The 11,439-nt window shown below is 33.4% G+C and overlaps 2 protein-coding genes across 2 annotated transcripts; both read left to right on the forward strand.

Annotated features, from left to right (window-relative positions):
• The first annotated feature begins 1,217 nt into the window (after positions 1-1,217).
• Positions 1,218-3,379, forward strand: LOC111900488 (uncharacterized). The gene is made up of 7 exons (XM_023896371.2): positions 1,218-1,619; positions 1,821-2,087; positions 2,167-2,212; positions 2,291-2,588; positions 2,663-2,741; positions 2,878-3,084; positions 3,164-3,379. The coding sequence occupies exons 1-6, from the start codon at positions 1,314-1,316 to the stop codon at positions 3,046-3,048; spliced, it is 1,167 nt and encodes a 388-aa protein (XP_023752139.1). The 5' UTR covers positions 1,218-1,313; the 3' UTR covers positions 3,049-3,084; positions 3,164-3,379.
• A 2,305-nt stretch (positions 3,380-5,684) lies between these two features.
• On the forward strand, positions 5,685-7,848 carry LOC111900489 (transmembrane emp24 domain-containing protein p24beta2). The gene is made up of 5 exons (XM_023896372.3): positions 5,685-5,841; positions 5,943-6,164; positions 6,786-6,972; positions 7,053-7,160; positions 7,469-7,848. Exons 2-5 carry the CDS (start codon positions 5,961-5,963, stop codon positions 7,600-7,602), a joined length of 633 nt encoding a protein of 210 aa, XP_023752140.1. The 5' UTR covers positions 5,685-5,841; positions 5,943-5,960; the 3' UTR covers positions 7,603-7,848.
• Positions 7,849-11,439: the final 3,591 nt, after the last annotated feature.

Genomic DNA, 11,439 nt, shown 5'->3' on the forward strand with positions numbered 1-11,439 from the left:
TTCGATACTTCGATAGAAGACTCAAGAAACAGACAAGGGTTTTTTTGAAATCAATGATCGAGAATGAGGTAAAATCGTAAACAAAATATAGATAAGTGTGGATATTACCCAAATGACCATTTATTTTTTAAATAAATCAGGTATTTTGGATATATTCGAAACCCTATACATATACCCAATACACGTTTAAAAAATCAGATAACCCGAATACCTGAAAATATATACCCAATATCCGATTTACCCGAATTCAAAACGGGTTGGATCGGATAATCGGATATCGGGTTGTTGGGGTATTTTCAACATGCCTATCGTGTAGCTACCTCTTTAACAAGCTGGTGGGGGATGGTGTAGCGATTTTGTAGTGAGGTTGTGGCGCCTCACACTCTTAAGCCTAATAGGCTATGTTTGACGGACTAGCTGTTAGTTGAAAAGCTAGCTGATAAAAAATAACGTTTGGTAAAACTAGCTGAAAATCTAGCTGAAATATATAAAATTACATAAAATGGCATGTAAGAGTATGTGTTTCTATAATTAATTCAGGGGTATTTTTGGAAAATTTAAAAAAAGCTCCTAAAAAGCTAGTCTAAGGGCGTGTTTGGCACGAAGCTTTTGGAAGCGTTTGAGAGCTTCTAGCTTTTAGCTTTTGACAAAACGCTCTAGTTTAAAAAAAAAAAGTTTCGTTTGGCAGTACAAGCGTTTAGCTTTTAGTTTTAACAAAACGCTCCGATTCTAAAAGCTACTTCATGTAGCTTTTAACAAAATGCTCCGGAGCTTTTGAAATCGATTTCCATAATTACCATTAAAATATATTTATATATTTTTTTTACTTTTAATCAGTTGTCATTTTATGTAATTTTATATATTTCAAAAGCTTCCAGCTACTTTTGCCAAACATTCATATAACAAATAAAAGCTACAGCTTCCTGCTACCAGCTACACACTACCAGCTAACCGCTACCCGCTTCCAGCTAATAGCTACTTTTGCCAAACACGCCCTAAATAGCTTTTCAAAAAGCTAGTTTATAAGCTATAAAAATACTCGAAAAATAAATTAGATAAAAGCTACAGCTTCCTGCTACCAGCTACACACTACCAGCTAACCGCTACCCGCTTCCAGCTAATAGCTACTTTTGCCAAACACGCCCTAAATAGCTTTTCAAAAAGCTAGTTTATAAGCTATAAAAATACTCCAAAAATAAATTAGCTTATCAACTACATGTGCGCTAAACACTGCTCGGCGTATTACGCACCATCGGATCACCGATGTTCTGATTCTCAACAGAGGGACACCACACCACCTTGCAGCGCCGGCAATGATATTCGACGGCCTGGACTTCCGGTCGAAGAAAGATGATGCGTGGTACGCCTGCGGCGTCGTTCTTGACGGAAAGAAGCTCCGAGTGAAGTTCAAGGATTTTGTGGAGAGTTTCCATGATGAGGTTTTCTCCATCGCTGATTTCTCCACTCACCGTGAAATTGAACAATTTCTCCTTAGATTCCGTCCGACGTCCATGCCGATAGAGGAGAATGAGTGCTCCAAAGTGATAGAAGGCATGATGGTCTCTGCTACATATACACGCGATGGATTAGTTCGATTCTTTGATGCCATTGTTGATGCCGTACGTATCTTATCACAAATTAGGGCAAATAAGCTCCAGTCTTACAAAATTCTCGTCCAATTTTATCTTAAACAATCTCTGTGTCATCTGTTCATTCGTAACATTCTTGTCCCAAATTAACCGTTCTTGCTTTAATTTAAAGATCACAATTCCACGATTGACATGATCACAATATGATAATGTATGTTTTGTACTGGATAGGTGAATTACAAAGAGCACACACCTGGGAAGTGCATATGCACTTATCTACTATTCTGGCAACATGGTCCTGCTGAAGGCAACATAACTGCAGCAAGTATTGATGATATATGCCTTATTATGTCTGGTGCCATTGATCCCAGAGTGACTGAATTCGCAAAGCTTGTGAGGGAAAAACTTAGAGGTGCCTCTTCTCAATCTAGTTTCACATCCAAGGCTCCATTTTTGTCTAAAAAAACAAGTTCAAACCAAACTCTCATCAAGTTACAGGCAAGTTTTTCAGTCTGGCTGTTCTCATAGCTTTTTATTCTGGTAATTATCTGCAAATGGTTGGCTTCTTGATATGTAGGAGTTCAGTGGTGATGGAGACAGTCGTAATGGTGGATCATCTGAAGGTTTGAATGCTTTTTTAAACTTTATTTTGTAAATCTTAGGGATTTGAGAACTCATCATAATTTTTTTGTGCAAAATAGGGAGGGAAAAATTCAAGATTCAACTAAATGATCAAGACAGAGATATGGGAGGTGTCAAAGATACTGGCTTTCATCATTACATAATATTAGAAAATCTGGAGAAAAATCTATCTCCAGTGTTAATGACAGAGTTCATACACGAACACACTTCAATCACAGCACAAGCATATGTTTTTTTAAGCTTGTCAGCAGAAACATATGCTAGAGGAGCACTTGTTTTAAATAGCAAATCAAAGCTTAAGAGGATATATGAATTTATAAACAACCCAAATCACTTCATTGTATCTTCATCTGGAAGGTAACCATAGTCAAATTCTTTAACTGGAGCTTGTTTTCTAGCCAATTGAGGTGTATGATTATTTCCCTGTGTAGGCCATGGGTAATAGCTGAAGACATGCTTAGAAATGGAACTTTCAACATAAACCTTCAGAGCTTGCAGCTAAAGTGTAAGGTAAAAGTTTCACTTCTGTTGTTAAAAAAGGAAATCAGGGTTTCCATATAAACTGTATTTTGCAGTTTACTTTCTTGTTTCTTGTTTATTCTTGATTGATCTTTGAAGTTTAAACCCCCTTCTACTCCAATCCCAGAACCAAAATACAGAGAGCAAGTTAATAATTGTACGATTAGGAACAGATGAATATATGAGAGCTAAACAACTGAAAGAGATATACATGGAATTTCGTGATCATGTAAATATACTTGTGGAGAAGTTAGATATGGAGGAGAAGAAGAACTTGAATCCATCCAGTGCAAATTAGAGTCTGCAAATTGTATATATGCAGTTTCTAATGAAGGTAATTGAATAAATGCATCTTTGTTTTGTGTTATTTCATATAAAAGTTGAAAATTTTAAGAAATTATTGTTTGTTGCAGGTTTGTAACTTGTAAAGGTGCAAGTTTTTTTTTTGTGTATGTATGTGAAGTTGAGATGTAAGATAGCAGCTATTAAGAGACCTGTGTTTGATTCTTTGTTTGGTAGCTCTAGTGAAATAATCATGTTTGTGTTAGAATAAACCTACAATAATGTGACCTTAGGACCGTTTCTGTAATGAATAATGTGTTAGTAATATATTTACTGATTTTATCCTCGATTATGCCATGATGATACAACTGGTCCTCCAATTATTGTGAGATGTTACTTGTTGGAAGTAACCATCAAAATATGGAGTGTGGTTAGTGTTCTTGTTTTTACTTGTTCAATCATGGAATCACATGAGACAAAGATCGTTGCGACTTGAAATAATCAACATGTGGTATTAGAGCATGTTTTAGTTATTATTTGACTAGTTTATAACCCGTGGGAACCACGAGTTATAAAATTAATTAAACTTTCATAATAAAAATTTATAATTATTAATCAATTATTTTAAAATAAATCATTTTAAATAAATTATTAATTAAGAGATATATAAAAAATTTAAAGTTATTATAACTTCAAATTTAACATATAATTAGAAAATGTAAATTTGAATTTTGAAATGAGTTGTCTAATATACTTATACGACACATGACATAATATTAATGATGAGTTGTATTAGAGTGACAATTGGCAAAAGAAGATTAAAACTATTTATTTATTAGAATAAAGATGTGGATATGTCATTATTTTGGTGATAGAGATGGGTCATGTACAATACTAATATGTTTTATGTTAATAATTTATCCCATTGAGTCATGTAGTTTCGTCTATGTATACATCTGATATCTCTATTGTTTAAGCATCTGAGTTTACTTCTAATTAAGGTTTGAACGATTGACTACTATGACCTTTACAACATGGAGAGATTAAATGATGACAAATGTTATATTTTGATAAAATTAATTATATTTTCAGACACTTGTCATTATTTTAAATTGATAGGAAGATAATTAGAAAGAAAAGTAGGAGGATGTTTAATTTCTCTTTGAAATAGTATCGTTTTCCCAACTGTGTTTAATCAAATTTAGCCCTACTTTCCATAACTAAAGATCTTTATGTAATTTATGGTTTAGTGTGTTATTTTGGAATTTGTATGAGATATATAGATAAAGTTAAAGGTAGATTTAGGGACATATTTGAAGTTGGGTTTTGGGGAACAATGATCCCCATGCTTAATTTTACCCGTTTATCGTAGATGGGGATACCTGTCCACCTTTGGGATGAATATCTGGATACTATTTTACCAATTGGATACTTGACATGTCGGGGATATCGGAGATAGGAGCGATTTAAAATTTGGGTTGGTCCGGCAAAACCAGAAGTCTTCTTGTTCCTATCCATACCTAATCTTAATGTATGTTCAAATGATGATGGATTGATCCGGTTCCATGATAGACATTTTCAAAATTTTAGACACACACAATGAGAGCGGTTGAGTTGCAAAATTCTATAAAAGTGGTTAAAGTTTTATACACTGCATTACCAAAACATATATAGTTTTGCACAATTTACCCCAACATGATGTGCATGTGGCGGGTTAGATGTGAGTTGTACAAAGTGTGCGACCTACATTTTTTTTTTTTTTTAAATTTATTTTTGATTTCAAATTTCTAAATTCTATTCGAGGAAATTAGAAAGAAACCAAACATTTAAGGTCATGAATGGATTTGATTTAGATGTTGGAGTTGTAGGAACACTAACTACATTTAATGTTAGATGGTGGCTTTTGTTTAATCCATTATACCACTCTTTATATTTTTTAAACAACCATAACAAAATCCAAAAAACTAGCAAATGATAGAGATCAAATTTGTAATTTTCTCTAAATACATGGATGTTTTGGATAATAAATATATATTTATTTATCTACCCTAATAAATGAAAATGTTATTGCCACTTGTCATTCTTTCATTTATTTGACCACATGTCATTTTGTCATAATTTTGAAATATATTTATTTTCCACTTGTCAATTACTTCATTATTCATTTCCACTATATCATTAATTTAGTTTCCATAAATTAAACCTACTATAATAATTAATAATTTTCAAATTTGAAATTTCAATTTCAATTTCAAATAAATTTACACTTTAAACATTTGTATTTAACATTTTATTATAATGAATCGTTTAGTACATGGGTCTAACAATTAAACACATAATTTTAATTAATTTATTTTTTGCATGTTTTTTTTTTTTTTCATAATTCATTTATTTCATATTTCAAATTCAAATAAACTCTTCATTTAATCGCTCCTGTTTAACATTATGTTTTAATTAACCCGTATAATATACGGGTTTCACAACTAGTTATCATTATAGATAAAAAAATAAATAAAGAAATACACTGTTCATATCTATAAAATACTAGTAGTAAATTGAGCTAATATTTCGAGTAATATGTTGTTTTCTATATGATATCACAAAACCAATGCAATGGTCACATACTGTAAATAAATACATTTTTGTTTTCAAAAGACAAATGCCCAAGGCAAAGATCCAATAGCAACCGGACTGATTAAAAATTTGTTATCAGTTCAAAACGACACGACATTCGTGTACATTGTAGAATCAGAGTTCGACTTGAATTTTTAACTCAACTGTTAAAACTGAGCTAACGTCAAAACCCTAGGTAAGTACTCGGTTTCCTCAGATCTACCCCTTTCGCCCATCAATTTTCTTCTATAATCCCATCCCATGAATTCAATTTCACTATGTATACTTGATCTGTAGAAACTGTTGAATGCAAAGATGATGAGGTTTCCGACAGTTTTAACGGCTGCCGTCGTATTTTCCTTCCTAATTACAGAGACCGTCGGGATTAGATTCGTAATCGACAGAGAAGAATGTCTATCCCATAATGTTGAATACGAAGGTGATACAGTTCATGTCTCTTTCGTTGTAATTAAGGCCGAATCAACATGGCATTTCGCTGAAGAGGGTGTTGATCTCGTGGTAATTTCTTTCATTCTATCACTTAATTCTTTCTTTATTGGAGAAATTTATATGTTCTTGTAATATGTTGGAGTTTCTATTTTAGCTATACTGTTTCCTATTGGAACAGAGAGCATTATTTTGCATTTAATTTTCAAAGAAATAGGAAAGTCAGAAAGTAAAAGCAATATACTTACATTTTTTTACACATAGTAACAATGTATTTAAATTCTTTTATGGGTAATAATAACGATATGTAACAAATAAAGAACATTGCCGGATGCCAATGATGAAAGAGGAGGAGGGGATGATGTGGCGCTGACGTGGCACAAAAATGGTGAAAGATGAAAGATGGGTACACATTATAGCCTAACTACATTGCTATTATGGGTAAATAATTGTAAATTGATTTTATCTATAAAGAATTATAAGTACATTTCTATTTTGAGTAAAAACCCAATGAGTTGGTTGTTATTTTGGGTGAAAAGTAAACTAGATTCCTCATATTAGTTGTGAGAGTAAGGGGTTGTTTGATAGTTGCTAAGTCAGATCTGACTGATCAGTCAGATTTGACTGGGTCTAAAGTCTGACTGAATCTACATCTGACTAAATCCATGTTGTTTGATGTAATAATCATATCAGATAAAAGGTCCGGGTGGAGAGGAAGTACACAGTATGTACGATAGAACTAGCGAAAAATACGAGTTTATGGCTCAAAAAAAAGGTTTATACCATTTTTGCTTCACAAACAAGTCTCCATATCACGAGACAGTAGACTTTGATGTACAAGTTGGTCATTTCGCATACTATGATCAACACGCAAAAGACGGTAACGCCCTTGGAACTTTAACTAGAAGTTTTCCTTTCATTTTAGTCAACTAATATTTTGTAATTTTGTGGGTCCCGCAGAGCATTTCAAGCCGTTGTTTGATCAAATAGCGAGATTGGAAGAAGCGCTTTACAATATTCAGTTTGAACAACACTGGTTACAGGCTGAGAATGATCGTCAGGCAGTTGGTATACTTTATGACATATGAAAAAAAGAGATACGTTTGACTTTTTTAGGATCAAATTACAGAATTGCCACTATAATTTTAAGCCATTTACCCTAAAAAGACATTAGTTATATACTATATAATGCATTAAAGGCATTACCTTTTTAAAAAAAATGGAAAAACCGTTGAGGACCTGGTACAGGGTCAGCATTAAATGCGTCAGTATTAATTTTTTTCATGTAAATGACTGAAAATATAGTGGCTTTTTTGTAATTTGTCATTTTTAAGTTTTTAATGGTGGTATGTTATATTATATTACTTGGGGTGCAGTAAATGAGAAAATGGGTAGAAGAGCAGTCCACAAGGCACTGATTGAATCAGCAGCATTGATTGGGGCTAGTGTTCTCCAGGTTTATCTCCTGCAACGTTTGTTTGAACGAAAGCTTGGGACATCTAGAGTTTGAAAACATGAAGGTGATTCGTAACTTGTATTTGGGTTTATGTAGGCCAAATGTATCTTTTTTAAATGGCCTTTTAAACATTATTTTTTCTTATTTGAGTTATAGCCATTTTACTTCATTGCCCGTTTCTATTTTCTAGTCGGATTAAAAAGGTTTAGCATTGGGTTTTAATTTAATTATTTTGATTTGTCTATCCAAAATTTTATGAAACGACTATAGATTATTATATTAATTGTATATCATTTTTAACCGAGAGAAAATGACAAAAATATCACATTTCTTATTCGTTTGACAAATAATACCTAATAATTAACCCCATTCCACAAATAATAACTTTGACAATGAGCCCACTGTGCAAATGGTCGGTGTCCAGTGAAATGCTAAACGACATCGCATTGCCTTATAATTGTCAGGCTTGGAAAATGGTGATCCTTTGAAATGGCGATTGCAAATGATGGGCCCATTGTGACATAATCTTTTAGGGCTATAAAAGTGTACCTTCCACACACCACGACTGGTGCCTATGTGGCCACTTGACAACGCGGGTGACCCCTCTCCCTCTAATGGCTGCCACGCTCCTCTAACATTCATATGAGTTGTTAGATTTATGGGTGTTTGTGGTGCGGTTTGGAGTCGAAACCGCAAACTGCATCGCATACACGGTTTAAGAATTTTGGAAACCGCAAACCTCACCACGAAGGTTCTAAACAGCGTTATGCGGTGCGGTTTATGTGGTTAGATGAAAGGGTCTGGCTTTAATGTTGTGTATTTTTAGTTATATATGAAGACTACGTTTAATTACTTATATTATAAGATAAAGTACATGAAAGTAATAGTTAATGGAACTAAAAGTTGCCTACATTTTAACCGCAAACAATCATTGTTCAATTTAAAATGAACAAGCAAAATATATATACACTGCCATAATGCGTCAATTACATTCAAATTCATTAATCATGAAACCAAATTCATATATTGTTGTCTTTTTATGATATATATATATATATATATATATATATATATATATATATATATATATATATATATATATATATATATAGAGAGAGAGAGAGAGAGAGAGAGAGAGAGAGAGAGAGTTATGTTCCAATGAGAACATTTGAGAATATTTTATAAATCATCACAACGATATCGGTTCACAGGCCATAAGATATACTTCCATCGGATCTACAGCTAAATGTCACCAAATCTTCTTTGTTGATCTAGTTCTACAATTCTCAACTCATGGCTTTTCACCTTGTAAAATTGTGTGTGAATGTATGCCACAACTCCATGGTAATGTCGTTGGGCGATCTACTATCGGTCCCACATTCTCAACTATGCTTCCAGTACCATCAGCAAGCATAACGACTTTTCCAAATCATCTCCTCCTCCGATCTCAGAGCATTCCAACAATTCACTGAAAATGAATGAGAATTTCATGCCCTTAAGAGTGCCCTAAATCGCAGTTGTTCTTCTATCTTCTACAGCGTGGCACAAAAAGTAAAAAAAAGAAAAAGAGAGATTTCTAGAGAAAAAGGGTGCTAATGTTCAAGGAAGAGGAAGAGTGATATATTGACTTTCTTTCTTCGTTTTCTGTTTCTTCTCAGCAGCAGGTAAGAAAAGGCAAACCTTCCCTACGTCTAGCATTCTATAAATTATTAGTTTTTTTATTTAGTATATAATATTTAATTCATTTAGAGGTCATAATATTAATATTGAGTGATTTATAGATTATAATATCAATATTAACTGGGAATTTGATAATATATTTTCACATCGACATTCTAATCCAGACACATTATTTGTATAGATTTTTTATGAACACCAAGTGTTCGATGAAATACCTCAATAAAAAGTAGCATTTTATGTGAAAATCCTTAACTTTGAACCCTCATTAAGCCAAGCATTAAGGACCTTAGGTTAAATTGAATTTCATATGGTAATAGCCTAATAAACAATCAACAATCATATAAAAGTGATAAACTTAAGGCTTAACCATTAAGTATGGATGTCAACGGGGGCAAACGGGACGGGGAGTGCATCCCCCGCCCTCGCCCCCGAAATTTCCCCGTTCCCCCGCCCCTGCCCCCGCCCTCGGAATGTTTAGCCTTTCTACCCCCGCCCCTGCCCCCGAATCTCCTTTATTACCCCCGCCCCCGCCCCTGTTCCCCCGCCCCTGATTGATTTTGGGCTACCTTTTTTTGGGCTAAAATAAGTTGTTATTTAGGCTAAAATAAACTATTTTCTAGGTAAAAAATAATTATTTATAGTAGAATTTTACATGTTAAAAATAAAAAAGTTATAGCATTTTAAAAAATTATACTAACAACTTAAAAACATGTTTTTTGATAAATTTTGGAAGCTCAAAATCATGTTATTGTTTATTATAGTTATATAATTAACATATGTAAATATATGTGTAATTTATTAACGGGGTCCCCATGGGGGTTTCGGGACGGGATTGCTTACCCCCGCCCCCGCCCCCGGAAATACAACGGGGGTTAACCTTGCTCCCGCCCCCGTTTTTTTAAAAAAAATCCCCCAAACGGGACGGGGCCCCCACGGGAACGGGGTCCTACAAGACTTTTTGACATCCCTACCATTAAGTCCTTAATAGAACACCAAAAGTGATTTAAAAGCTATTATGATCAATTTTCCCAAATATGTCCTCCAACTTCTAAAATTCGTGCAGGTCAATAAGAACATCTAAAAATCATGAGACTTAGTTTTCTGGAAATCTTAGTTTGTCTAGTTTCTTCAAACTTTGAATCAAATTTCGAAATTCCAACTCCTTGAGGAGTAAAATTGCAATCTTCTCAGGCTGGTCCATGCTGTCACAGATTTCATGCATTGTCTTGAAAAAATCATAATAAATTCATTAGAACTCCAAAAACTAAAATTCCAAATCCTATAATTAGATATGGATGTATAGTTTCCCACATATAAATGTACTGATGTAATTCTTAGTAGATTGGTATAGTTTATTCCAAGAGTGTTGAGTGGTCCAAAAAGTGACAACCTAAAGTTACTAACTTGTAATTTTAATATAAAATCAACCAAAAATCATTAGAATAAGATCTTTAGAATATGAGTAATCACATGTGATTAAGTACACGATAACAACTATTGAATCGAGATCATGAAAATGATTATTTTCCACATAAATCATATGTGATTAGATACATAAAATAACATGTGGTTATGTGTATTTAATGACATATGATTTATGTGGCTAAGATTCATTTTCGCGTTATCGATTTAATAATTGTTTTTTCCACTTTAACCATACGTGATTAAATACATTTATCTATTGAAATAAATTAAAACACAAGTGAGTGGTGAATACACCCTTGTTGAATATGTGTGGTGAAAGATGAACATGGTGATGTGACACATAGGTGATAGTGAATACACTCTTGTTGAATATGTATGGTGAAAGATGGACATGGACATGGTGATATTTGTAGTTGTAAGGCTAAGATCTTATCGGTCAATGGTAGACTAACCATTCTTGTGTTGGTTTTCGGAAGCCTAGGTATATACTAATGTTCATGTTTAAGGTTCCAAACACAATCCTAAAAGTTTTGGAGTCTTTACGTAACCATTTTTTAGGGTGGAGAGTTGGGAGAAAGAAAGATAGCTTTGGTTAACTGAAAAAAAATATATGTCTAAAAAAACATGAAGGTCTTGGAGTGGGCAATTTGTCTTCTTATAAATGACGCTAGAGGTTTCTTGAAGATGATCGTGAGTTATTGGTTCATGTTATCAATGACATTTGCGTTAAACTTGGTAATTTTTCCAAATGATGGGGTTTAATGGTCTATGGCTTAATATTGTTCG

The sequence above is a fragment of the Lactuca sativa genome, chromosome 7, assembly GCF_002870075.4.
Source record: "Lactuca sativa cultivar Salinas chromosome 7, Lsat_Salinas_v11, whole genome shotgun sequence".
NCBI classification, from domain to species: Eukaryota; Viridiplantae; Streptophyta; class Magnoliopsida; order Asterales; family Asteraceae; genus Lactuca; species Lactuca sativa.

Excerpts from the sequence above, each read along its gene's own strand:
- LOC111900488 (XM_023896371.2), top strand. The coding sequence starts at position 1,314 with ATGATATTCGACGGCCTGGACTTCCGGTCGAAGAAAGATGATGCGTGG. Across the intron at positions 1,620-1,820 it reads TTGATGCCATTGTTGATGCC|GTGAATTACAAAGAGCACAC; the intron begins GTACGTATCTTA and ends TGTACTGGATAG. Across the intron at positions 2,742-2,877 it reads GCTTGCAGCTAAAGTGTAAG|AACCAAAATACAGAGAGCAA; the intron begins GTAAAAGTTTCA and ends CTCCAATCCCAG.
- LOC111900489 (XM_023896372.3), top strand. The coding sequence starts at position 5,961 with ATGATGAGGTTTCCGACAGTTTTAACGGCTGCCGTCGTATTTTCCTTC. Across the intron at positions 6,165-6,785 it reads AAGAGGGTGTTGATCTCGTG|ATAAAAGGTCCGGGTGGAGA; the intron begins GTAATTTCTTTC and ends TAATCATATCAG. Across the intron at positions 6,973-7,052 it reads TGATCAACACGCAAAAGACG|AGCATTTCAAGCCGTTGTTT; the intron begins GTAACGCCCTTG and ends TGGGTCCCGCAG.